Raw genomic sequence first — 26,046 nt, forward strand, 5'->3', positions numbered from 1 at the left:
AACAGATTTCAAAGGTGAGTTCGAAGCTTTGTGATGGGATGCTCAGATCTGATACTCAGATCAAGTGAGCGGTGTGTATGAGGGAGAGATGTGATTTATTTTAAGAAGACAGCTTCGATGGTTTTTAGAATGGCTCGCCATTTCCGTTTCGTTCTCCTGTTTTTTTAAACTGAAATGTAAAATTCCCTGTTCGTGCACCATTCCGGAAGCGGTGATTTTTTTTTGGGGGGGGGGGGGGGGTAGGTGCCGTCGAATCAAGTTAAACACACGTGTCTAAATTATTGTACGAACTGAGACAAGTTTCTCTGTAAATTAAAACATCCTTTGAATTAACAGCGCATTCGTCCAACGAGGGGATTTACTTTGAAAGTTACAACCGGAAGCTTGACTTTTACTGGCGAAACAGCAGCAGTGAAACGTGTGGCGTCACTGTCGGAAAACAGTAGGATACAAACAAGACTACAGCCTCCAAATACCGAGTTAAACCCAGAAGAGAAGGGGTGAACGGGACCGGTACCCCTTGCACAGCCTCTGCCCTGCTTGCCCGACTGCCCGCCCGGTGATATGGATGTCCGTCACGGGCTGTAGGCTCCTGCGGCGGGACTGAAGGTGAGCGCTCCGCCGCTTGGCCCCCCCCGCTACATGCGGACTACTACTCATTCATTTCTCTTGATAAAAAACAGGTGTAAGCCGAGAATGATTCATTTCACCGGAATAACGTGTTGTGGTCTCGTTTTCGGCGGTTGTTCAACTTAAAAGTTGACCGCGGCCACCGTGATGTGATCTGTCGCCAGGGCTAGCCAGCTAAACTAAAATATTTATGTTCAGGATGTTCGAGATAGAGTTCCTGCTCGGGCCAGAACCTCTGTCAGCGTTCCACTACGGGCCTGTAGGCTGGTAGCACCGTGGTGGGAGCGCGAGCCCCGTCTCATCCCGTTACCCCTTCCTGGCAGGCGGATGAAGCCTGCCACGATAGCCGGTGGAGCCCCCCGGAGTCGTGGCACCCCTCGGCTGGACCGCTGCTACTTTCACCCGATCGGTGTAGTGCAGGGGCGGTGCTAGGATGAGACCTTTAGAGGGGGATTGGGACATTCATGTTGTACTGTGTAAAACTTTGCTGCTGCCCTGCTAAATCAACCATTCCACTGGATAGAGACTGATATATTAATGTTATGATTAGGGCTGCCAATTCATTAAAAAAAACAAACTATTAAATAACATTGATTAAATCCAAATATGGGGACAGGGGGCAAGGGTGCCATTTATTTAATAAACAAAATTAAATGAATACATTTTCTTTATATGTTTGATAGATTTTTATACGTGCTGTTTTAATTTCTAAGAAATAATACAATTTATTAGTGAGTTACACCACTTCAAAATAAGAATTTGCTGTTTGCAAAGCGAATCAACCTCCTTCACTGGAAAGAAGTTGCTGGCAAATTTGAGTATCGATCTGTAATGTGACGCTTTATTTTGAGTGAATTACCTTCTACAAAGCTCTGTCCGCTCAATTTCTTATTTATTTTTTTAACAGGAATATAAAAAAATCCCCTTTTTTTATTAAATAAATGATTTCATTGTTTTTCAGAGCTCATCAATAATATATTTAAAACAAATTTTATCTGCCTTTTATAAGTAGATTATAAACATTCGAGGGATTGCGTTAGTGGACGTATACCACTTCATATCAAAAGCAGGGAATCAAATTGTATTGTTGGAGAATTTAATAGTAATGGTGGCAAATATTTTATCGTTCAAAGAATGAGTAGAATATTTTATTGTAATTAAATTTGCAACTTAGGCTCGTTTGGTGGGACATTTGAAAATGGGAAAACGAGAGTGATTGGTAGATCTGCCATGTTAAGATGTCACAGTCCGAACTACCCGCCACTACTGACAGTACTAAGAGACCTGAGAAGAGCTAACATCAGCTGATATATCGTCTGGAGAGATCTCCAAATACAAGGGCTTTTGTATCTTATTTGTCCTATTTTGAAAAATAATACTCCCTTTCATTATGTTTATTAGGGTTTCTTAGTGACATAATAAAATTCAAGACTTCATCTAAAACAGAGACAGTCTGTATTCCTGCTCGCATCTTTTTATACAACAAACAAAGACTGAAATGTCTCCTTCTAACTAAGCCAGTATGCGGAGAGTCTTTCTGGACCGTCTCCTTCGAGCAGCTGCAGGCATCGGAGTGTCCCGATGAAAAGGAGTGTTCACTGTTGGCTCCTCCATTCAGATGTCAGCATGACAACTTAATGTCGCCCCCAAAGTGAGAAGCTGAGACGCTGGGAGCTTGTGGCCTCTACACTGGCTTTTAAATTCTTAGGTAAAGTTTTTATGGAAAAGTGGAATCCCATTTCCACTAGAAATATGTTTTAAAAAGAATCAGCCTCGATGTGGACACAAAAAAAAAACCCCAAAACAAAACAGAACAAATCCTTGGTAAGTCTAAGTTGTCAGATAAAAGTCATAATTATGAGATGGAAAATCATTATGTGGTAAAAAGTCAAAATTATGAATTAAAAGGTCAAAAAATATGAGATCAAATGTCAAAAATATGAGGTAAAAGTCATCATGATGAGATGTGCGCATGAGCACCGCCTGAGCTTTCTTCTCCCTCCTGGGATGTCACCTTTACTGTTTCATAGTTGTGGCGGGGTTCACCCAGGACGGGTCTCCAGTCCGTCGCAGGGCCATCAGGAGCAATTAGGGGTTCAGTATCTTGCTCAAGGACACTTGGACATGGTCACCGGGGGAAGTGAGCGACCCTTCGGTGGCTATACGGCCACTCTACTTCTGAACCAAAACATTTTGTATTTTATCTCATAATTTTTTTGTAATTTACATCATTATTGCATTTTATCCAATAATTTGGATCTTGACCTCATTATTTTGACGTTTTCTCTCAATCAAGTTTTATTTCATTATTTTGAATCTGTTTCTTAGAATTTGAACCTTTTTTATCTCATAACTATGTCAGTTCTCTCATCATTTTAACATTATATCTCATAATCAGGACATGATTAAGAATGATTTTTAATCTCTTTTCTTTTTCCTTTTTTTTTTTTCCCCCCCCCCCAACCTGGCAGAAACAGGTTTCCATAATAAAGAGTTTGGGAGGAAAGTTGTGCGGAGTAGTGACTGATGAGGTGAAAGGCCAGAGACTAGAGAGGCGGCGAGAGGGCGCACTCAGCTGTTGACAGCATAAGAAAAAAAAGTAAAATGATAAGAAGTGAAAAGAACCTCGGGCTGGAAGAGCTTTATCAAACCGACCCCTGGCGACCCATAAACACCCGGCGCCCAAAATAACCCCGAGATAATAGACCGGCACTGAATGTGTTATTTGCTGTTATATGAGATACAGTAGTGTGTCATGTATGAGATCCAGACCTGTTGTGTAACACCACATGAGCCCTTGCAGTGGTGGGTTAGTCAGCTTAGCAACTGCACGATATACATTATACATGTGGTACATTATTGATACGACTTGACAAATAATGAGCTTCTCCTCTAATCAAAATATCAGCTGATAAAATTATTATTAGTGTGTGTCGTAGCCACTGTGCTAGTACCATGCACTTTGTTGTTTGTCTTGGTTGTTAGATTGGAATTGGACCCCACCATTTGACAAAACAATCCATAGTTCCTGCAAATTTGGCCTTTTTCAAAGGTGTTTTTCTCCTCAGGTACACGTGTGACGTATTGTGCGCTATATTGCGACGCTGTCGTTAGCCAAAGGGTCGTCACATGAGTTACTTTACGACTCGCGCTCCTGCAGTGCTCTAATATAAATGTAATGTGATGGTGTGTGGGATTGAGGAACTGCAACTCAGCAGAAAAAAAAAAAAGCACTTTAAGTGGTGGAGTTTGACCAGTTTGACAACTTCTTCAAGGCTCTAATCTTTAGAATCAAGGAACAGACACAATGGTTCACTTCCCACCGGCACGTCTCACATGAAGTGTGCAGAGGGAAAGTGGAAAATGGAGCATTTCCTGTAAGCACTTTAAAAAAATCCAGAGAAATTCAACAGGTCTCTAAATATGACAAAAAATAAAAGTTTTCGCTCAGGGGAAGTGTAAAAGTTGGGGTGTCCATTAAATGAGTTCACTTGTGTCTTGGGGGGGTGGGGGGGGAAGGAAAGTGGCGTTTGCGAATACCTGGAAAATATCACACGTTGGTTGTGTTTTCTTTTCCTTTGGATGGAAGCCTGATTACTGTGATCCGGGAATTCTGATGAGCCGTTGAAGGTGTCAGGACCGCAGGATTTATTGGAAAACTTCAAAACTGGCGCTGAAAATATGATTTCCTTTGTGCAGCCTAATACGTTGATCACACTTTAACATGATAGTTTTTGTTAAATTTGTCAGTATCAGTAGGTTGAAATATTGAAACAGTGTGATTAAAAAAAAAAAAAGGAATTGGAATATACTGCTGTGTTTCTGCTACTGCACAACCCTAATGTGGTGCAGAGAAACTGAAAGGGTAGTACTTGAGAGCAGAGGGCAGTACTTGGTGAGAGATTTCACCATCTAGAGAGTTCAGAGGTAGAATTCCCAAGTAAAAGAAAGTGTAAGAAAATTCCGGTATCGACACATTCACCTAAATGTATCTTAGAATATATCTTTTTCGTTCATAGGCGGGATCATTTCCAGTTCAACAATCAAACGGAATCATCTAAAAATACGGAGCACCTGTGTCCAAACCTCAAATGTATCAGTCAATCTTCTTTTTGTCGTTGTGAAATATTTATGACGTTTACTTTTTTTTTGTAACCATTTTGAAAATAAACTTCAGTTCACTGAATTATTGTAAACGAATGCAAGCGTTCAAAGTAAAAGTTTGAATATCTGCAGATACCTGACAGCCTGCAAGTCATGAATGGAATACCTGCCATCGGCCACGCTGAGGTAGCACTTGAACGATTTGACTGACAGAAAATGTAACATCTACAAAAAATAAGGATTAAATCAAAATGTTCCGCTTTGATAAATCCTTTATCAGGTAAACATGCCACTGCTTTCAGGTGTAAATTGAATAGATTTTTGAATTTTTAGACGATTGGTGGGAATTTTTAAATTTTACGGTTCACCGCTCCTCATAAATATCATCTACATCCTGAGAAATGTGTATTTATCAAGGAACAGCAGCCCACCAGCACCAGAAGGCCAGCAGTAACTTCTCCTGGGTTCATGCCCTGATTTCGTGCCAGTAGGTTTCCTGTCTGGGTCTTGGCATCAGGATGTGAGGTGCCTTCTTAATCAGGCAGAGGGAAACATGCGCCCGGAGGGAAAAAAAAGGGGAAACATTCCTCAGATGAGGGGGTGGGGGGGCAGATACATGCCGGGATGTTCAAAGATAGAGACACACGTCTCCATCGAAAGAGACAGAGAGAGAGGGAATAAATCTGTCAGATTAAATAACAAAATTCTTCTCCAACAGGTTTCATGAATTGATTTATTGAGATGCCTTCCAGCCCATTGCGCTTTTGTAACATCAAAAGAGCAGTTTTGCCTTAAGTTTCTGTCATCATCATCATCATCATCATCATCCTCACCGTCTCGCTGTTTCCGAGTTAGTGGCGTGACACTCTGATGCAGCCGACGGCATCTGTTGGCTACTGATATCGTCCCGGAATTTCACACGGATGAAGTGGAGTGTGTTTGCACATGTCTATGTTAGCGTGTGTACATAAGTCTGCTTGTGTTGTTTACAAAAGGTGGGGACAACCTGAAGGTACACACTCGTGTAGTGCGCATACACACGCTGTGGATGTGGGTGTTGGTCATTGCAGGTGGAGGCACACAAGAGCTTTGCTGCGAGGACACCGCACCAGTTAGATGACCTTTTCGCTCACCTAGATAATAGAAATAATAATCTAGCCGCCAGAATTTGTTTTAACTCCTCCTAATATTAACTTTTTCATACAACTTGCATTTATGTTAAACGTTTTGGCGGTGAACACAGAAGAGGGCAACAACAGCTGGATAACAGCTGTAACTACCGGATTTAATTATTTTCTTGAAATTTGAAGTTTGGAATGTGAGATACAGCTTTTCTTTGTGATTATAGAACGATCCTGCTGTGGTAACAGAACAAGAACATATTGGCGGTTGGGTTAAGTTCAGCCAAGGAAAGTGTGAACTTTGTCATTTTAAACAACCTTGCTGGCCTTTGGAGATTTGATTTCTGAGTTTACGAGGTTCAGTTGAACGCACGCACAAGTGTCACACACTTTTCTGTCTAAGAAGTGATTTTAGGTTTGTCGTGCTGTGACTTATAGACCAACCCACTTTTAGGTGCTGGTGTTAATTTCAGACCCTGTTCTGCAGTTATTCCAAGCTCAAATGTAAGTGATGATCTGTGTATGGTTGTATGGCTCAGACATGTCCCACTGACCCTCGGATATTAAGCCACTCTCTCCTCCCAAATCCCCTTTGCTACTCCCATCTTTCAGAGGATGGGCCCAGTGTCCCGGTTTCTGAGATGTCTCTGGGTCGGCTCCTGCGGCGTGCCTCCTCCAAGGCTTCCGACCTCCTGACCTTTAACCCCGGGGCGGCAGGCTCATCGTTGCGGTCAGGCCTGGATGGTGAAATCATCTTCTCCAAAAATAACGTTTGCGTACACCCTGCAGAGCCCCTGCCTGGCTTGGCAGAGCACCACCCAGGTTAGTGGTTTGGAGACACTGTTTCATTTTCATATAAAAGCAGTCCTTGGTAGCCAGGAAGAAGCTTCCTCTTTAGCGTGAATGAGACTTCTAACTACTGACTGGAGATGCCTGGAATTCATCGAAAGAGTTGCATCTTTTATAGCACGTTGAGCTGCTGAATAGCTAAACATGCACTTTTCTGACTTTCACTAGGGTGCATTATGATCCACTTCCTTTTTTTTGAGGGTTATATGACGTTTGAGACTGGGTGTGCTATTTGACACCATTGCACATTGGTAACTCACACTGGTATGAACTCTCACAGCACCCTCTGTAACTTCTGTGTGTGTTTTCCCCCGTGTTGTAATGTCATTGTGCACTTATCTCATCCCATATGACACGTTAGTTTGCTACTTGCAAGGAGAAAAAAAAAGTGTCATTTCCTCTCTACCTGATTTTTCTCAAACTGATTTGTCAACTGCTCGACACTGCCGCCTGCAGGCTACCTGTGTGTGCACCTGGAGAAGGATGAGAGCCTGGGCACCACTCTGATTCTGACCTGGGTGCCCAATTCTCGCATCCAGAGGCAGGATGAGGAAGCACTGCGCTACATCACGCCTGAGAGCTCCCCAGTACGCAGGAACGCACGCCGCCGTGGCAGACGGTAGGGAAGATCTGTGTGACCTCATATCATTTATGGGTGCTTTTGTACCAAAATAATCACACCTGTTGAAGAGGGGGTCTCAGAGTGCTTCCATCAGCTCTGGTGAACATGACCTGACCTCAGTCCGACCCAGCTCCTGCACAAGTGGAACCAAAGAGAAGAGAGAACATTTAAAGTTGATGAAACTCATCACCTGAATCTCATTAACACAATCAAAGTATAACTAACCAGCTTAATTTCCTTTTGTTATTGAAACAGTGTGACCACAGCGATAAGTGGAACCTCATGTCGCTAAAGATGCCAAATATTTAGTTTTGCGCAGGTTTTTTTTCTTTTTTAAAGTCTAAGATGGTGGGTTGGCGCTTCGTAAAGGCTTGTAAAAAAGGTTACTCTGAGTTTAGTTCTGGATGCCTGTATTATGTTATCTGATGCCATAGACAGACAACTGTTTGTTAGCTTGCTTGATATTGCAGTTTTAACTTCAGATGTCATTTATTAGCCTCTACCTCTTTTAGGAATAGGAACAAATATAAAATTCCTGCAAAACAACAGTAGTAAACATTTGTATTTCTCAGCCAATAACATGCGGGCTGCTGTACATGATGACCTGAGGTCCACCTCACACCTTTTAAAACCGCTGGGTTGAAGTGATATCAGTATCAACAGGATGGCTAATCGAGTTGATAAGATAAACAACAAAAAATAAGCAGCTTTTATTATTCTCTCCGTCAGTAAAGTCAGATCCATTTTAATACGTGAACAAAACAGAAGAAGTCAAGAAACACAATAAACAAGAACAGTAAACCAGCTACCAATAACAACATTTCATGGATACTTAAGCAATCAACTTGAACAAAATATGAGAAGATACATGCTAGCAAATGTAATACAAACAATGCTGTCACTGTCAGTGCGCTGCTGAGAATGCTACTACTGATGCTAAGGGTCAGCAGCCTCCTCCAGCAGCCCCAGCATCAGTCAAGGATCTGGGTGGTGAGGAAGCACAAAGACTCTGGGGAGGAAGTCAAGTTATTAACATGCATGTATGAATGAATAGATGAGGGAAAGAAAAGCCCAGTGCATCATGGGAAATCCCCCAGCAGACTAGGCCTGTGGCAGTATATCTAAGGGCCGGTCTAAGTCAGGCCTAGCTTTAAGCTTTATCAAAAAGTAAGTGCATCCTGGACTAGCTGGATCTCTGTTCCACAGGAGAGACGCTAAGTGACTGGAGACTCAAGCACCCACTAGTAACCCTGCAGTGGTAGGGAACTATGAGCTGTCAGAGAGGAAGGTGCCTGGTTGTTCAGGGCTTCACATGTGAGGAGAAGAATTTTGACTTCGGTTCTGAATTTGGCAGGGAGCCAATTCAGAGAAGCCTGTACAGGAAGGAGCACAAGCATAAGCAAACAGAACACCAATGCACTTGGGCAGAGATACAAAACTGTCTTTCTAAAGTCAAGTACTCTCCTCCAGACCTCACCCCCGCCCCCCAGTGGCACAGGAGGAAGACGAGGACGAGGAGAGGAACATTACCTGTAGCACCTCTGCAGAGAGTCACGGTCTGGTTTTAGAATCTGGAGCAGACCCCTCCTTGCAGCAGCAGCAGCAGCAGCAGCAGCTTCCCTCAGCTGGAGAGGAGGGCGATGAAGGCTCCTGTGAGCTGTCAGACGAAGTGAGCCGGGACAGCACCATGGGGTCAGACTCTGACACCTTCTCCTCCCCTTTCTGTTTGTCCCCCGTCAGCGAGGCCCTCTGTGAGAGCAGTGGCTCAGTCTTCCTGGACAACGAAAGCAGGTCAGGGTTTTGCTTCATCATTTATTTTAACTCCTCATAGTTGTTTAGTCTTTGGTTTTTTGTTGTTGTTGTTGTTTTTTTATTCTGCTGTCAAAAATACCATCAAAACTCTATTTCAGACCCTCTTTAAGAAAACAGAGTGCTTGGTGCACCCTGTTAGCTGAATAGTAGCGTAGCATACAGCAGGTTTCGGCCCTAACGGAATTAAAAGAACCCTGCTGTCATTCATGGCAGCACAAAAACCTCTCTGTCTTCTTCTCTGCTTGTTTGAGTGAGAGCTCAGCGCGCGCACACATACACGTACACACACGTGCACACACACGTGCGCACACACAGTGGAACCAGGTGACATTTTACTCTTCGTGCTAACTGGTGGTAAATGCAAGGGAGGTGGCAGAGGTGGTAGGAACACTGTCCTGCAGTCAGCCCAACGCACCACTCACAGTCTTTTGATGTCATGAATAAAAAGTATTTTACTGGTATTTTAGTATTTCCACTGAGGTGTGTGTGTGTGTGTGTGTGTGTGTGTGTGTGTGTGTGTGTGCGCGCGCGCACGCACAGTATGCTTTGCTTTATTGTTGCCGCTATAGATAGAATAAAATTTCTAATATTTAGAAGGCAAATTCAGGGAAAACATAAAATAGTTGCTTGAATCCTGTCCTGAATTAATATTTTTTTCAAAATAGTAACTGAAAAGTAATTCTCAGCAATGTGCCGTATCAATCCCAATGCTAATAGTCCTTACAGCTAGTTTGTGAGCTGTCTTCACCTTATTTAGTTTAGCCAGTTTTCTTTTTATTATTTTTTTAATGACACATACTGCTAATTGCAATAGCATGAAATAATCTGTTTTTTTCATTTAAATATTGTTATTGTTCTGTATATTACGTACCTTGTTGTGAGCTGTTTTTTTTAGACGTCCTATTATTTCAGTTGTGCCAACCTGCCACAAGGTGGAGCCAAAAAGAAAAGAATTGCTGACAGGAAGGGTGGTTTACTGTCTGAGCCCACATGGTGGCTCACTGCTCTACAGCTGAGCGTTCGCAGGGTTTGAAAGCAGCTTTGACCTCTGTAGGTGGCATGCAAACCTCATCAGAGTTCAAAATGGGTTCACATATTTACCGCAGCTCTTACTCCAAATGCTTTATAATGTCACTGACGTCTCACAAACAGTCCCCAAATCCAACAAGCCCTCAACCTCGGAGCTTCTTTTGACTGTTCCCCAATCATGGGAGCCATCTGTTGCTGATCGGACTTTGTTTGACTTTATGATTCCCTTCGTCGTCGTTTCCTCACACAGCTTTTTGGCTTTACCAGCTGCCCAGAATGTGTGAGTCTGTGTCAGTGTGTGTTTAAGCCTTTTTAACCACTCTCAGAGCCCAGCTTGCTGTAAGTGTGTGTGACTTGGCAGTGCTCTCTGCTTCACAGCTTCTAACATTTACTCTGTCCTTCACTTCCTCAGCTCCTCTGTGTTTCACTTGCCGTCAAGTCTCTCGACGGTGCTCCATCAAGTGTGCGTCTCCTTTGCTTGTTTTTCCCCCTTCCTGTCTCCCTATCTGTCCATTCCTTTCACTCTTTAGTTTGCATCTTTTCTGTTTTATTCACTCTTGTTTTTCTCAATATTGTTTTTTTTTTTTTTTCCAGTGTTGCCCACCTCTCAAATATCTAACCCCCACCCTTCCTCCCTTCCTAAAGTCTGTGTGAAGCCCTTTGATTTCCAGTGCGCCCGGGGTTGTTGTGCTGGGCTGAATGTCAGCTCTCCGGATTAGAGGACTGAAGAGAGAGGAGCAGCAGCCAAAACCCTGGAACTCACTCAATCTCTTTTTCTCTCTCTCTCTTTCTCTCTTTTTCTTTCTCTCTCTCTCTCGCTCTCTCTTGCTTTAATTGACACTGTTAAGGGGCCAGGAACTGGAAACATGTCACTTGGAATCATTCAAAGAGCGGATGAAAAAAAGGGGGGGGGGGAGAAAGACGAGAGGGGTGGGAGACAGAGAGAGAGGAAAAGAGAGAAATCCACAGCAGCCTCTGTCAAGCTTTTTAACAAGTCTCTCTAAAGTTTAACAGTAGTTTTAAGAAACCACTGTTGGCTGTTGCCTTCTTCAGACCCAAAGCACAGCAGAATTTGACAGCACTTAGCAATATTCCTGCATAACTTATATGTAAAATTATTAGTAAGGAACAAGAAAAGTCATCTGCTTTGGAGCTTGTTAAGCTCCACTGGCCACTCATCGATGTCTCTATCTCTGTTGGTGTCAAGACCTCTATTCCAGCAGAGGGTAGTGACGGAGATTCCTCTTGTTAACAATCCAGAGAATGCAAACAGATTTGTTTTTATTTCAACTTCCACTGACATTTAGCAGCATTTAACTGTGGAATCCTCATGAACTGCTTGATCTGAAATCCAGCCTCGTTTTTTTTTTCTGCTCACTCACTCAGTCGAAAGACCTCGGCTTTTATTCAGACCTGTGGCACTTCGGTTCACAGGTAGTTCAGAGCCACGCCCAGTGTTAGGGCAGGACAAGAACCAGCTCTGGGCCACAAAACCTGGCTCCAGAGTAGCACCAACTCTGTGCTGGCATGCTAGTAAAGCTCAAGTTGGCTCATCTTCTTACAGCCTTCACTAAGAATCGAAGCATGCATGATTGAAGGAATCACAGCACAAATACATTGAACCACTTGTGTTTTAACGCTGGAATAAGCTGGCAAACCTTGTACACCAAACACTGTCATGTCATCCGCTATTGTTGTTCTTTTTCATCGCCCTCCAGTTCTTCTTCTTTCTTGTATCTGTGTGTGTGTGTGTGTGTGTGTGTGTGTGTGTTTATATATGTGTGGCAAACGGGCACATCACCATCCACATCCGAGTTGGAAAGGTGGTGGTGGTGTTGCTAGGAAACCAGAGGCGTGTACAGTTGCATCACATCTTAGTCCCGTGGAAAAAAACAAAACAACAAACAAAACAAAACAACAAACAAAACAAAGCAAAACAAGCTGGTTCTTTGAAGATCCACACAACTGTAAAGCGGCACTGGCACCAGCCCAGAACCAGTACTAGGTTTGAGCTGTTGGACGGGTGGCCTGACCTGCCTGAGGGTGAAGCTTCATATACAGAAGAAGGTGTCATGAAGAGTGTCAAGGCAGCACACACACATATAATCCATCGTCTGTACGGTTCCTGCCTGCATCTCCTGCTATAAAGCCTGAAAGAATCAGGCCGTGTCCAATGTTGTTAATCATTTGTTGGGCTTCTGCTTGAATGCAGAACAGGGAACGATCTATACTGGAATGCCAAGAATCACAAGGTTTCCCACCATATTCATTTTACATTTTCAGTTCACTGAATCTTTATATCTTCTATTACATATTTTGCATGCATGCAGAATGTAGCCTGCTTTGAATGGGCTTGTAAACACACCAGAGGTTGACAGTAAGGAGAAAGCAAATACAGTAGCCATCAAAAGAGCTCATCCGTCCATACTTCATCTTGCTTAACTTCTTTAGCAGAGCTGCGCCTCTCTGCCAGTCTCCTTGTAATCCATAGTCGTGTGATATATGAGACAGAGGGCGGTAAATCACAGCATAAAAAAGGAAACTGTGCAGCTTGGATTGATCAGCCTTGTTATTTTCCCATCTGCTAACAGGGAAATGATTAGCCAGACATGATTGATTCAGTGTGTAATAGATTAAACGTTCCACCTCCTTGTCTTCTCAAAGTTAAACCTCTTACGTTCGCCTGTATAATTGTTGTGAGTAGAAAACAGTCTTCAGTGTCGAAAGATAGGCCAGTTTATGACAGAAAAAGTGTTGTTTGGGTTTTCACCTATTCACACAGACCTGCAAAAGAAGCATTATTTGAGTTATAAATAACAGGACATTCAAAAGAAATGAAAATACTTACTTTCATTCAGACAGCTACTTCTCAAATGTCGGTGGGTTTAATGCATTTCTGCAATCGGGTCGTTTCTCAGCTTACGCATTTCTACTGACGTGCCTCAAAGTACATTAGGGTCATTAGCTATGGTGTGTGTGTGTGTGTGTGTGTTTGTGTGTGTGTGTTTGAGAGAGAGAAAGAGAGAGAGAGTGAGAGCAGGAGAAAGATATTGTAAAATCCAGCAAGCAATTCTTACTGGTCAAGCATTGGTGCTGAGCTGCAACCAATACACGTGTGTTTGTTTAGGCTATATAATGATAACACCTGTTAATCTTGGGTGTCGCATGTGAGTGTGTATTTCTCTCTTTGTATATATATATGTGTGTGTGTGTGTGTGTGTGTGTGTGTCTACCACTGCAGCAGAGGAACCCTCAGCTCGGGTTTCAGTGCCGGGAACAACATGCTGGCCATGGGGGAATGACGGGGGAAATTGAATGGTAGACAGTATGATTTGTGTGTGTGTGTGTGTGTGTGTGTGTGTGGGTGTCTGTGTGTGTGAGTGTATATGTATGTGTGTTTGTGTGTCCTCAGAAGCCTCCATGCATTCCTCCCATTCTCAGCCTGCTGGTGGAACCATGTTGGGACACAAAACAAGGAGGAGGATAAGCTTATATTTCTGCAAACATATCACTAAGCTAAAGGCGATCAGCTGCTGTCCAAACGATAATGTAAACATACAAAAAACTCTGATTGGATGTGAGGCAGTGAACAAAATTACACATTCAAAATTAATTAACACAATTAATCCTGCAACACACACTTCAAATAATCCCCAACCTTACTTTCTAAGCCTAAATTTCATCTTAAAAATCTACTAACTCCTATTTATCTTATGTTTTCCCAGAGAGCTGTGCGAGGAATCAATGACAAACTCTGTAAGCTCCGCCTCCAGCCTGGACATCCACGCCCCTTCAGAGAACAACGGACAATCGCAGGGTGTGCGGTGGGAGGAGCAGCAGAAGGTGCTGGCTCTGGAGCAGTTGTGCGGAGTTTTCAGGGTGGACCTGGGTCACATGAGGTCACTGCGACTATTCTTCAGGTCAGCCGGGCACTCTGACCTGAGGTCCAAGGGGGAGGTCACGAGGGGTCAGATGCTGTGTGTTAAAAAAACAACAAATACATGATCAATTAATCATATTTTCTCACTAAAATGATTTTTATGTTGTTTGAATCTTTGTAGTTTTTACTAAGAGCAGAACGGTTTTTCTGAGTGTGTGTAACATTCTTTTTCCTCTTTTTGTATGAATGTTTTTTTGTTTGTGTTTTTGTTTGTTTTTACAGTGATGAGGCGTGTACAAGTGGCCAGCTGGTGATAGCCAGTCGAGAGAGCCAATATAAGATCCTCCACTTCCACCACGCCGGCCTGGACAAGCTGGCAGAGGTCTTCCAACAGTGGAAGTGCTGCAGGGAGACTCAACTGAAAGATCAGGTCAGATTGCAATCTTCAGTCTAGTAAACAAGTGTGCTTGTGTGCGCGCAGTAAATAAACTAATGAGATGGTCAGGTGCACCAAGACTCTCCAGTGTCTCATCTATGAGAATCATATGAAAAAGGATGAAAGAGAGAAAATAGTACAAAAGATAAGATTGCACACACAAGCAATCATTCATTATTTGTCAGTGCTAAAAGTGATTAAATTCAATAAAGACAACTAAATATGAGTAGGCCGTTTACCAAGAGAGATAAAAACCAGACATTAACGTTCCTAAATTGTGCTGCCGCTAATTTTTAAATACAAGGAGGCCGAGGATTCTGTATGACTGAACCTCTGCAAATTAAAACCAAACTGGAATGAGGACAATCGCAGCCATCGACAATCGACCATCAACCTAAGCTCATAGTAGATTTATAGTTGTTGTTTTTTTTAACTAAGTAATTAAAGAGCTCTTAATCATCTTTCAGCTTTTCCTTGCCTCCCTAACTCTTGGTCCGTCTTTCCGTGTGTTACAGGTGTCGGATGAGAAATCCTGCATGCAGTTTTCCATCCAGCGGTCCACCCTGCCATCGGCTGAGAGCCACCCAGAGGAAAGGCTTTATCGGCGGCTGGATGTCACCACCTGGCTACGTCACCTCAACCACAATGGACAAGTGGAGGAGGAGTATAAACTACGCAAGGTAGGGCCTTTTGCAAGCCTGGAAATCAGTCACATCATAGATCATTTTAACCTTGAGTTCGGCTTTGTTATTTTTTGGGGGGGTGGGGGGTGCCATTTTTTTATTTTTTGAACCTGACCATATTTGGACGTGAAGGTGGAGTTATTGCCACTTGCGCTCTAAATGAGACTGTAATTACCTAAGACTTGACACTGGCGGTTGAGACCATAAATCAGCTAGGAGTGTTTTACTCAGGCAATAAATCAAGAAAGAACTTGGGCCATTTTCTTGGGTGTGTGTGTGTGTGTGTGTGTGTGTGTGTGTGTGTGTGTAAACAATCACTTACTTTTGCAACCTTTGGCTCCTCCCCCTGCCTGCCATCAGAAAGACTGCTGGTTTCAGCCACTTCCACATTACCCTCTCCTCCAGGCTGAGGGTCGGTTAGACTTTGGTGGTACATATTGCTTCATACCTTTTTTTTTCCCCTTTTATTTGCCTTTGATGCACTCAGAGGGGGCTGACTGGCTCGTCTTTTTTATCTGCTGGACTCAAATACTCCTTCCTCATCGTGTCATTGTATCCCTACCACTCACAGTCTCCATCTTTTGACTTGTAGAGACCTTCAGGATCTCATGGTAGCTTGTCACCCTCCGAGCTTTGTCCACATCTTTTAAAACTATCTACAGCTAATTTAGCATTTGGTGACTCAAACACGCTGAACATCATTCTGAAAGTCAACACCACAGTTTTCAACTTTTTTAGTTTTTTTAAGTTTTAAGTTTTACAATGACCACCCCCCCCCCCCGCTCCCTCCTTCTGTAAATGGGGGCTCAAGTGTATCTTTTGGCCAAAGTCCCCCCTGAGAGTCATTTCAGATCTCTGGGTTTGACTCAGTTTACCACCAAACTGCTTCGTTTCTCAGTAAACACACATCATACAGTAGAGGTTTCAGTTTTGCAGCATTCTTTTTTTTTTTCTTTTTGCAAAATTCACATCCGCTGTCATCTGTTGAGGTGGCATGTGTCACCTACTCCACCATCTATTTATCTCCTTTGCGATCCCTTTGCCCTCTGAATGCTCTCTCACTGAGTTCACCTCCCACTCTCAACCAGGCCATCTTCTTCGGTGGTATCGACCCATCCATCCGTGGCGAGGTGTGGCCCTTCCTGCTGCACTACTACAGCTATGACTCCACCTCTCAGGAGAGGGAAGCTCGGAGGCTGCAGAAACGTACCCACTACCACGACATCCAACAGAGGAGGTGCGACGTGGGGGTTGATGGAAAAAACACAACAAAATGCAGTGCGGCTGTTACACTATGAGGTTTTTGACCCATTCCAGGGTTTGTGCAGACGCACAAACTAAACATCAATTCATTCAAAAGAGCGAGTGGCGTTGTTGTCGCCACGAAACGTCTGATGAACTGTCACACGGCCGCGGTATTGGCTGCCAAAGGGCTCAGCCAGTCAGACATTAAACCATACGTGAGTCTGTTGTGGCTTCTCATTGCAAGCGCTGAGCAATCAATAGGCGCAATGAGGGAAGTGTTAAGGGGAGGTGCCGGGTGTGAAATAAAAGGTCTCCAGAGAAAAAACATGTCAGCGCTTATCAGATCATATTGTCTTGTCAGAAGGAGAAAGAAAAAAAAAACCCAGCTGTGGTATGCACTAACAAGCACACACACACTCACACAAGCACATCTGCTCCACCCCGCGACCGAAAGGTTGAACGTGCACATATTTTCACATGTAGAGCTGCTCCATCTGTAATGAATATGATAATTGGACAGGTTTCATCCGTGTGGCCTATTAACATTTTGACTATTTCAGAAGGTCTTACTGAAGGTGGGTCATTAAAGCTCTTGTCCTGACTCTGATGTGGATTCCTTTAAAGACCATTTGTCTCCAGCAGCCTTCAGGGCCACTAGTTGATCATTAGGAGCAAGGATACGCGTCTGATCCTAGTTGCCTAACCTTGTCTCCTTCCCTCGGCTGGGATAATAAGCAGCTGTGTGGAAACTATGCTGCTGCTGTTGCAGGTAACAAAAAAATAATAAAGGACTTCACGATCAGGAAGGAGGGGAAAAAGTGACAAAAAAGAACGTTGAGTTAGTTTAATTTTAGGGAAAATGCCGTCATGTCTGTCTGTTTTTTTTTTCTCTCCCACTGAAATGCTGCTAATCGTTTAGAAAAAGAAGTGTCCTTCTATTTTATTGGTTTGATTGCGTTGATATTTTGAATCCCTCTTTTTTTCTTCTTCTTTTTTTTTTGAGGAGGTTCTTGCTAAGTGGCTTGTCCTCTTGGTGTTTGCATGAAAAAGTGCTTATGCCCCAGATACTCAAATGTTCTGCTTAGATTTGCAGAAGAAAAGAGGAAGTTCACTTGGCCTGTACGTTTTCAGACAGCCAACTCCGGGATCTCTACTTGATGTTACTTAGCTGTATTCTAATAATCAGTTTGTTACTGTTCTCATAATCCTCTTTTGCACCTTTTTCTGTGTTCAGGGCATCAATAATTGGATCATTTTAAGTGAAAAACAGCTGTTAAGAGAGATCTCTCACACAACTAAGATTGATTTCTGTACCCTTTGACTTTGATTGATCATTTTTGTACTGTGGTTGCTGTTACCTTTTCCTTCTTGATTTTTTTGTTTTTTTTTGGGGGGGGGGCATTTTAAAAAAACAGACTTTGTGGACTTTGTTCCCCTAAGCGCTCGTGTATTTTTATTTTTATATATATATATTCGTTTTTTTGCAGAACCACAGCAGCTTAGAATATATGATGAAAACTTTAGCAGGGTCCTCAGGAGAGTGGAAAGGTGGCCAAGGGAGGGCCCAGCGACACAACACACGGCGCTGAAAATAAACAGTTGCGTGGCATTGCATCAGGTGTGTGCTCATTATTCCTGGCGGGGCCACATGGAAAACAAACAATATTAATTAAATCCCTTCTGCTTTTTAGGACTTGAGTACACCAGTGTATACACAGAGTGCATTGTTAATATAGTTCCTAACATTTCGAGGCATGGATAGGGGTTTTATGGCTGTGGTATTATCCTCAATGGAGCGCTTGATAGTGAAATACCCCCTCAGTCCACTGCTCGCCCACTCCCTTTGACTTCATTTTAATCATTAGCTCTTTACACCAGAGTAACATTTGAGGTAAATATTATTGGATCGCATTTTATTTTATTTTTTAATCCTAATTACTCGTCGTTTCCCAAAGAGGTTGTGGAGCCAAAACTTTTCTTCTGAAATGTTATAAGAAGTCTTAATCAAGAAAAATGGTCTTCGTTTGTAACTTTTTGTGTGTTTCATGTACTTCAGATTATCTATGAGCCCAGAGGAGCATAGTGAGTTTTGGAGAAAGGTCCAGTTTACAGTGGATAAAGACGTGGTGAGGACCGACCGCAGCAACCACTTCTTCAGAGGAGAGAACAACCCCAACGTGGAGATCATGAGGTCAGATTACCTCTCTTCATTTCGCCGTTTCACCCCCCCACCCCCAAGTTCTTATCTCCTCGTTCTCTCCCTCTCCCCTTCTCTCGATCGCTCCTCATCGTTCCCATTCCTCAGCCCAGCACACCTATTCATTTCATATTCTGAATCCTGAGGGAGCCGCAAATGAGTTTCATGCTTTATTGACTCTGACTAAGCCGTCTGAGCACTTTTGATGCGTACTCGGAGCTAATGGCTTTCTAAACGAGGAGCAAGAGGATTTAAATAGCATATTAGTTTAGTGGCTCTCATCAAGGCTCCTGGTATTTGTCGAGGTATCGTCATGCTGCGTCTCTGCAGGGTGATGCTGACCGCCGCGCACGTCCAGATGTACTTATCTCTCAACTGTTGTGCCGATACGAAACATCTCTTCTGCCTGGTCTTTGAATTAAAGATAACATCTTTAGTTCCATCTTAAATATCCTAAACGCTGCTTCTCCAGAAAGCTCAGAAATCTGGTTCCATAAATGACACCAGTTCTCTTCCTAAATATTGCCATGTTGAGTACAAACATTTCCTCAAGGTTTTCCTTTTTGTTTTAACAGTACTTAAATATGCATGAGAGGTTTCCTTTTAAGTGATACACATATAAAAAAAGGAAGGAGGGGAAAAAAAAAGAAGAAAGATCATTAATTAGCTCCCTGGTTACCAGAGGAGTTGGCATAGCAACCGCTAAAGTAGGGCTTGTCTTGTTTTCTGGGCATTACTAAACACACATGTTGGATCATTCAGTGTGTTTGGGTGGGACTGTTTTTTTCAGCGGTTTGGCTTGAGTGTGGTGTCATGAACACATCTATACGAGACACCGTCAGACAAAACAGCTCGAGGTTGAAATGCTGCTTACTGCTGAGATGTTGTATCAGCACTAAAGACGTCCGTGGCTGTTCTCGCCCCCAGGCGAATTCTGCTCAACTATGCAGTGTTGAATCCAGACATGGGCTACTGCCAGGGCATGTCAGACTTGGTGGCCCCACTGCTCACTGAGATCCAGGATGAAAGCGACACCTTCTGGTGCTTTGTCGGCCTCATGGAGAACACCATCTTCATCAGCTCGCCACGGGATGAAGACATGGAGAGGCAGCTGGTAGGTTGTTCGTGGCGTTCTCTAGAAATCTAGAATTTCCTGCAGAAAATGCAACGTAAATGCGATAGGCTGAAATAATACTACAACTCATAATAATGGTAATAACAGCAATATAATAATCCATTTAATTTAGCAAGCGCGTTTAACAACAAAACATGAGCTCAAATAAGCCCAGTAACTCACACACTACAAACAGCTCTGAAAAGGTGGGTTGCATTGCTCGGGGGGGCTGAAAGTAAAAGGTTCTTTTGTTTTAAATCATAGACGCAAGAGCGAACGCGGCTGGATTGCTGAAAAAAAATTAAAAGGCCGGAATTCGAAGGGTTTTTAAATTGTATCGTAGGAGTGATGCTGAAAATGGCTGAATTGCTGAAAAAAAATAAAGGCGGAAATTCAAATATTTTTTTAAAAATAGTTTTTTCAGGCGGAGCAGGTCGAAAAGAGCTGAAAAGAAGCCTCGCCAAGTTAGCGTCAGCTGAAATACCTGCAAGTTGTTCCCAAAAATGAATTTGCAGACGATTTGTAGATGCCCCCAGTTGTCTTCCATTAAAAAAAATAAAGCTTAATACCATAAGAAGTATAAAAGATAAAAATCTGCCAAGTACACACTAAAATGTCTTTAAAGTATTCAACATTTTAGAATTTAAATGGTTTCTGTAGCTAACAGCATGAAGGAAAGGGCTTAAAAAAGGAAGGAGGAGGAGATGTCAGTGGATGGTGTGACGAATGAGCTGTGTTTAATTGAGCTGTGATTGTTTTCTTTCTGGCCTGCCTCCAGATGTACCTGAGGGAGCTGCTACGTCTCATGCTGCCCCACTTCCACGAGCACCTGACCAGGCTGGGGGAGGACGGCCTCCAGCTGCTCTTCTGCCACCGCTGGATCCTCCTCTGCTTCAAACGAGAGTTCCCTGACACCGAGGCGCTGCGCATGTGGGAGGCCTGCTGGGCCCACTACCAGGTCAGGGCAAAGCTCCATCTATATTTGATGATGTCAGGAGTCTCGTGGAGATATGTGTCATGTTGTGTAATCCTCATAAATGCCATGTTGCTTCTGCATTTTACCGAGGATTAAGGATGAATTCATCAATTACTAGATTTTATTCATTTAAACGCTCCTTAAAAGCAGCATTAACGCTATTAATCGGGGTGTTTTCCCTCCTTCTGTCTTGTACTGCGACCCAGTAACCGTGTTCTTGATTGAGATTATTATCTGACATGAGAAAAGCATATACTTTGATATGGTTCATATTCAGCCAAGATGCAGACCTGGCGCATATTTAGGTGATATTAGTAAATCATGGTGCAGGGGATTCATTTTTCAGGGTTCTGGAGATTAAAGAAATTATTATTCCAGCTTCAAAAAGATTTGAGTTTGTAATAAATACAGATTTTTCACAAATGCACAAAAGCACTCACACAAGTTCCATTAATCTTTTGTGTAACTGAAGACTCGCTGATCTGAGGCCCTGTTATTGCAGTGATATTTTTAAATCACAATCATGTCCGTCAGTGTTTCAGGCCCCCAAACTGTTTTCCTTTCCTTTTTACCACGTTACCAAAACTAAGCTGGGGAAGTTTCCTGGATGGAGGGGAGGTGGTACGGCCTGGAGCCCACGTGGCGACATCTGCGACCGCTCAACATGGGGATCCATCTCTTATATTTATGATCTACCCATCATTGTATAAAGAGTTGATCTGCTCTGTCTGTCCGTCCTTGAGGTCCCCGCCATTTTTTCCCCCTATTGAATAAGAGTTTCAGGTCATTTTCCTCAATAGAATCGAGAGTCGAAGTGAGGAAAAAAAAAAGCGTCTCACCATTTACAGATCTTAAAACCGCCACCAGGCAAACGGTCATTTGGGATTTTGTGTTCTCTTATTCCAGTTTGACCTGACTTGTGCCCCCCTGCCCCCACCTCTCTGTCTCTCTCTCTCTCTCCTTCTCTCCCTCCCTCCCTCTCTCCAGACGGACTACTTCCACCTGTTCCTATGTGTGGCCATCATTGTTCTCTACGGGGAGGACGTGACAGATCAGCAACTCGCCACAGACCAAATGCTGCTCCACTTCAGCAACCTCTCTATGCACATGAACGGAGAGCTGGTGCTACGCAAGGTATCCCGCTATCCGCGCGCGCTCATCTTCATATGGCGTCAAAGCACTTATTTCGGCCGGCTACTCAGATTCATCTACTATTACGAGAATAACCCGGAGGCTGGAGTACCAAACAGTCCACTCGTATCTGTGTTGTATTTGAACGCGCAGCTTGGTCCGGTGCTGCAGGAGGGCAGCTGTGTTCTAGTGTAGCCCGCAGCCCACTGAGGCCTTGAGGTGCTAAATGGGATGCTGTCATGCCATGCAGAGGATTTATGGTCTGCGTTCGTGCTGCTGCGTCTGGTGCCTGCTTCCTCATGTTTATGGATGCCGTGTTAGTCCTGCTGCAAACACAGGCAGTGAATTCATGTTAGCATGCGGCAGGCGTTACTCTTTTTGTTGTTGCCTGAGATGTAGCATCCATTGTTTCAGGAAGAAGCAGGCAGGCAGCCAGGCTGGGGTTTAGCTGTAGGTAGCAGCAACTGACCTTGACAGTGTTTGGTTATGTTTTTGCCAGAAGTCGAGCATATTGATTTTCTATATATGGAATCTGCAACAAGCTTCTTTGCATCCATTAACGTGTGTTTGTTTTTAATCCTCTTACCCTGTGACATTTACATATTTTATCTCATCTCATCACTTTCGTCCCACTCCTCCAGGCCCGTAGCCTTCTCTACCAGTTCCGCCTCTTACCCAGGATCCCATGCAGCCTGCATGACCTCTGTAAACTGTGTGGCCCGGGGATGTGGGATAGCCGCTACATCCCTACTGTGGAATGTTCTGGTGAACACCCGGAATCACAGAGCTGCCCCTATGGAGGCACCTCCACCCCGCAGCCCTCCTCGCCCTCTCCTTCATCTACACCCTCACCCTCACCCAACCCCACACCCACAACGCCACTGGAGGGCAAAAGAGGCTCCAAAACCCGAGATATTTTCACTTTCCGGAAACAATCCTGAGGTGGAGGTTACAGGGGAGCTGGACCTGTTAGCACAGCAAGGTTTGGATCCATCTGCTGGATTCCTGAACTCTTCGCTGCCCTCGAACTCCTCTCCACACACTCCCTGCTTGTAGTCTGCAATCACTATCTTACTGAGGGCCTATGATCTTTCTAATGTGATGCAATGTAGAACACTGTCTTACCAGGATGTTACATGCAGCATCACATGAATCTTCAGTGTTCAACGCTGAATGGACTCGAGGTCAAGAAGCCGCTTTCCTTTTGAAGCAGAATGGACAATCACCAGCCGCCATGATGGTCTGGAGCAGCGTCAGGCTCTTGTCTGCCGCTGGCTTGGCATCCGTCCACGAGCTTTGTGGGCACGCGATGCATCTGAGGCTGAATTTGTGCAGACTTTGACCAAAGGGTCAAACAAAACTGGGAATTTTATTGGCAGGACTTGAACTTTTAAACATGATCCTGCCATCTCACAAAAAGTGTGTGTGTGTGTGTGTGTGTGTGTGTGTGTGTGTGTGTGTGTGTGTGTGTGTGAATATAAAACTATGTGCATATCTCAAGTCTGGCAGATATTTTTAACATAAAACCCCAAACCACTGGTGTTAACAATAGGATGATAAAGAATTACTGTTACTCTTAGGGTTAATTTCATTTCAGACAAGTGAATGTTTGTATTTATATCAGCAGATACAAATATTTAGCAATATTATAAACTTTGCATGAGTGATTCTTTTCATGAAGAATGCATAAAATGTTTGTTGGAATATCCCTCAAAACTAAAGAACGAGTTTACATGGCAAACACGTCACCGATTGGGCTCCGCGTGATAAAGAACATTCTTCAAATTGTGTATCCAGGCTGGCAGGAGGAAGCTAGCCGCATGTTTCCTCTTGTGAACTCAAACGCAGCAATAGAAGCTTTAATATTTCCATCTTAGAATACTGAAGTATCATCTGGATTTCCTGTCTGAGCCATCAGGTGGATATGACATCAATCATGGGTAAATCCGGACGGTAATGGATGCACCCTCTGTTTTTACTTGAAGTCTTGTCAGGCAGGGTTGTTTAAAAAAAAAAAAAAAAAGAAAAACAAAATGTCGACACAGTGTTATTATTGTTTTGTTCTGCTGTCAGCGTCCTCTCCACTTTCACTTCTGAATGAGTGACAATGTCAACGATGCACTACCAACACTGAGAATCAGTCCAAATGAATGTATCTGTGTTCTTTCTCACTCAACAACAGCAGGGTGAAACTCTTGGGTGTAGAAGTGTGTAGTTGTGTGTGTGTACGCGCATGTGTGTATGCTAGAATGACCTCCAAACATCTGGTAATGAGTCCAGCCAGCCGTAGCACCCCCCCCCCCCCCCGCCACTTAAGTTATAGCCATCATCATGGCGAGAACCTGAGGGAGGAAGAAGTCGGCATTTTCAGCAGAGATGCGACCAAAGGGACAATTTTAAAAGCTTTAAGCTTCACTCAGAGTACGGCGCGATCTCCATCTTGCCTTCTTGATTTGCAAGTCCCAGATGTAACCCCCCCCCCCCCCTTCCTCCTCCCTGAGAGCTTTGAGTGACACTCCTGGGGGTGAAAACACATTCAAATTGCTGCTAAAATGTAACATTAAGCTCATGAATGAGTCGTCCTACACCCCAGCCCCCCCCCCCCCCCCCCTTGCTCCCGTCGCTCCTCTGTCTCTCTCGGGGTTTCACCCAGCGAGCAGCTCCTGCAAATGACATTCATAACTGCTCCTGTTTACCTATTAGTTATCATGTGCAGCTGCTTGCTGGAAATGCCTGGAGAGTCTTGAAGATTGGGTGGCTGCATCAGAATGACGCCCAATGGGAAAGTAATCGAACTGCACTTGTGTGCGTGCGTGTGTGTGTGCGTGTATATGAGAGAGAGAGAGAGAGAATCAAGGATCTCATGAATTTTATTAAAATCTTCATTGAAATCACATCGTCAGCACTGGCACCGTAAGTCACAAGCTAATTATTTGACTTCCCATATTTACGGGGGTCTTGATCATCACTGAATGTACAATTATGACAAAGTTGTATTACATCAAAGAAACAAAACAAAGGAGCATATTCTTATTCTTGGTATTAATAAAAAAAAAGAGAGATAAAGGCTGTACTTTGTACTTTTTGTGTGCTGAACACTGAAATGCGGTAGACATGTTTTTTTGAGTGATAGAAGATTTTTTTGGGCAGTCTTGATGATGTCAGACAGTAAAACAAGTCAGGTGATGTGTGAAGACACCGAGGAGGGAAGGGAAACGGCATCTTCCTCTTAGTTAAGTATGAAGATATTTGCTCAGTGCTGAAAAAAAAAAACCCAAAAAAACAACACACACCCAACCTAGCAGAGGCTGTTTGCTGGTGTTTATTGTATTTGGCCCCACATTTTTGGTGCTTAAATTGACCACATTTTGAAACACTCATTTTTCCTTCACAGGAGATGAACTCGGTTTGTGATGTGATGTATATTAAGCAGCCGGCCAATCACAAGAGAATTTTCTTTTTGGAGGCGGGGCAGGAGCCTGAACAACCTGTTCACTTTACCAAAAGTGGTTGAAGTCACGGCCTATAGAGCTGCAACTAAGAGCTTTTAGCTATTAAGTACATCGCTAAAAGGAAAATAATCTGTTGGTAAAAGGTTATAATGGAGCCCCCTTTAATTGTACTGTTCTTTAAAACGCACAGGGATTTAATTCAGCTAAAATGATGATCAGACCCTCGTATCTACAGTGCGACGTGATTTATCTTAAGGAATTGCTGCTTGATAGAATATTTCTGAAGATGATTTCAATCTGCTGCTGCACTTTACCTCCGCCTCTGGAAATTCACTGACTTTTCTCACTTCATTTCAAAGCTTTTTCTAGATAATCAGCATTCTGTCCCTTAAAAGAAGCAAGATGTGCCCTTACAAAAGTGGCACCGCTTCTCAAATTTCAGAAATCATCACCTGGCCATCTTTAAATCGTAAACACTGACACTCTTATTCCCTGAAGCAGCTCCCGAGAAGATGTGCTTTCCTCTGTGACAATGAGAAAGATGAGGTGTGAATTTCGTTTCGCAGGGGATTTGCCTTCCAGTTTTCTGACAAACAATATAAAATCTCCCATGAGGACAGAAGCGAGCCTGTTTACTTCAGTTTAACCCTAAAAAGCTCACCAACACACTCATCAGGCTCTTGTGTGTGTGTGTGTGTGTGTGTGTGTGTGTGTGTGTGTGTGTGTGTGTGTGTGTGTGTTTTTGATGGCTCAGACATGTGACAG

General features: G+C 43.4%; 1 protein-coding gene across 1 annotated transcript; it reads left to right on the forward strand.

Annotated features, from left to right (window-relative positions):
• The first annotated feature begins 311 nt into the window (after nucleotides 1-311).
• tbc1d16 (TBC1 domain family, member 16) lies at nucleotides 312-24,889 on the forward strand. The gene is made up of 13 exons (XM_086185694.1): nucleotides 312-609; nucleotides 6,468-6,677; nucleotides 7,161-7,323; nucleotides 8,797-9,117; nucleotides 13,893-14,087; nucleotides 14,330-14,477; nucleotides 14,999-15,163; nucleotides 16,255-16,403; nucleotides 18,468-18,602; nucleotides 19,536-19,722; nucleotides 20,501-20,680; nucleotides 21,686-21,832; nucleotides 22,471-24,889. The coding sequence occupies exons 2-13, from the start codon at nucleotides 6,497-6,499 to the stop codon at nucleotides 22,768-22,770; spliced, it is 2,271 nt and encodes a 756-aa protein (XP_086041820.1). The 5' UTR covers nucleotides 312-609; nucleotides 6,468-6,496; the 3' UTR covers nucleotides 22,771-24,889.
• The last annotated feature ends 1,157 nt before the right edge of the window (nucleotides 24,890-26,046 follow it).

Source organism: Aulostomus chinensis, chromosome 18 (genome assembly GCF_037954235.1).
Source record: "Aulostomus chinensis isolate RoL2024-O1b breed Wild chromosome 18, RoL_Achi_v1.0, whole genome shotgun sequence".
NCBI classification, from domain to species: Eukaryota; Metazoa; Chordata; class Actinopteri; order Syngnathiformes; family Aulostomidae; genus Aulostomus; species Aulostomus chinensis.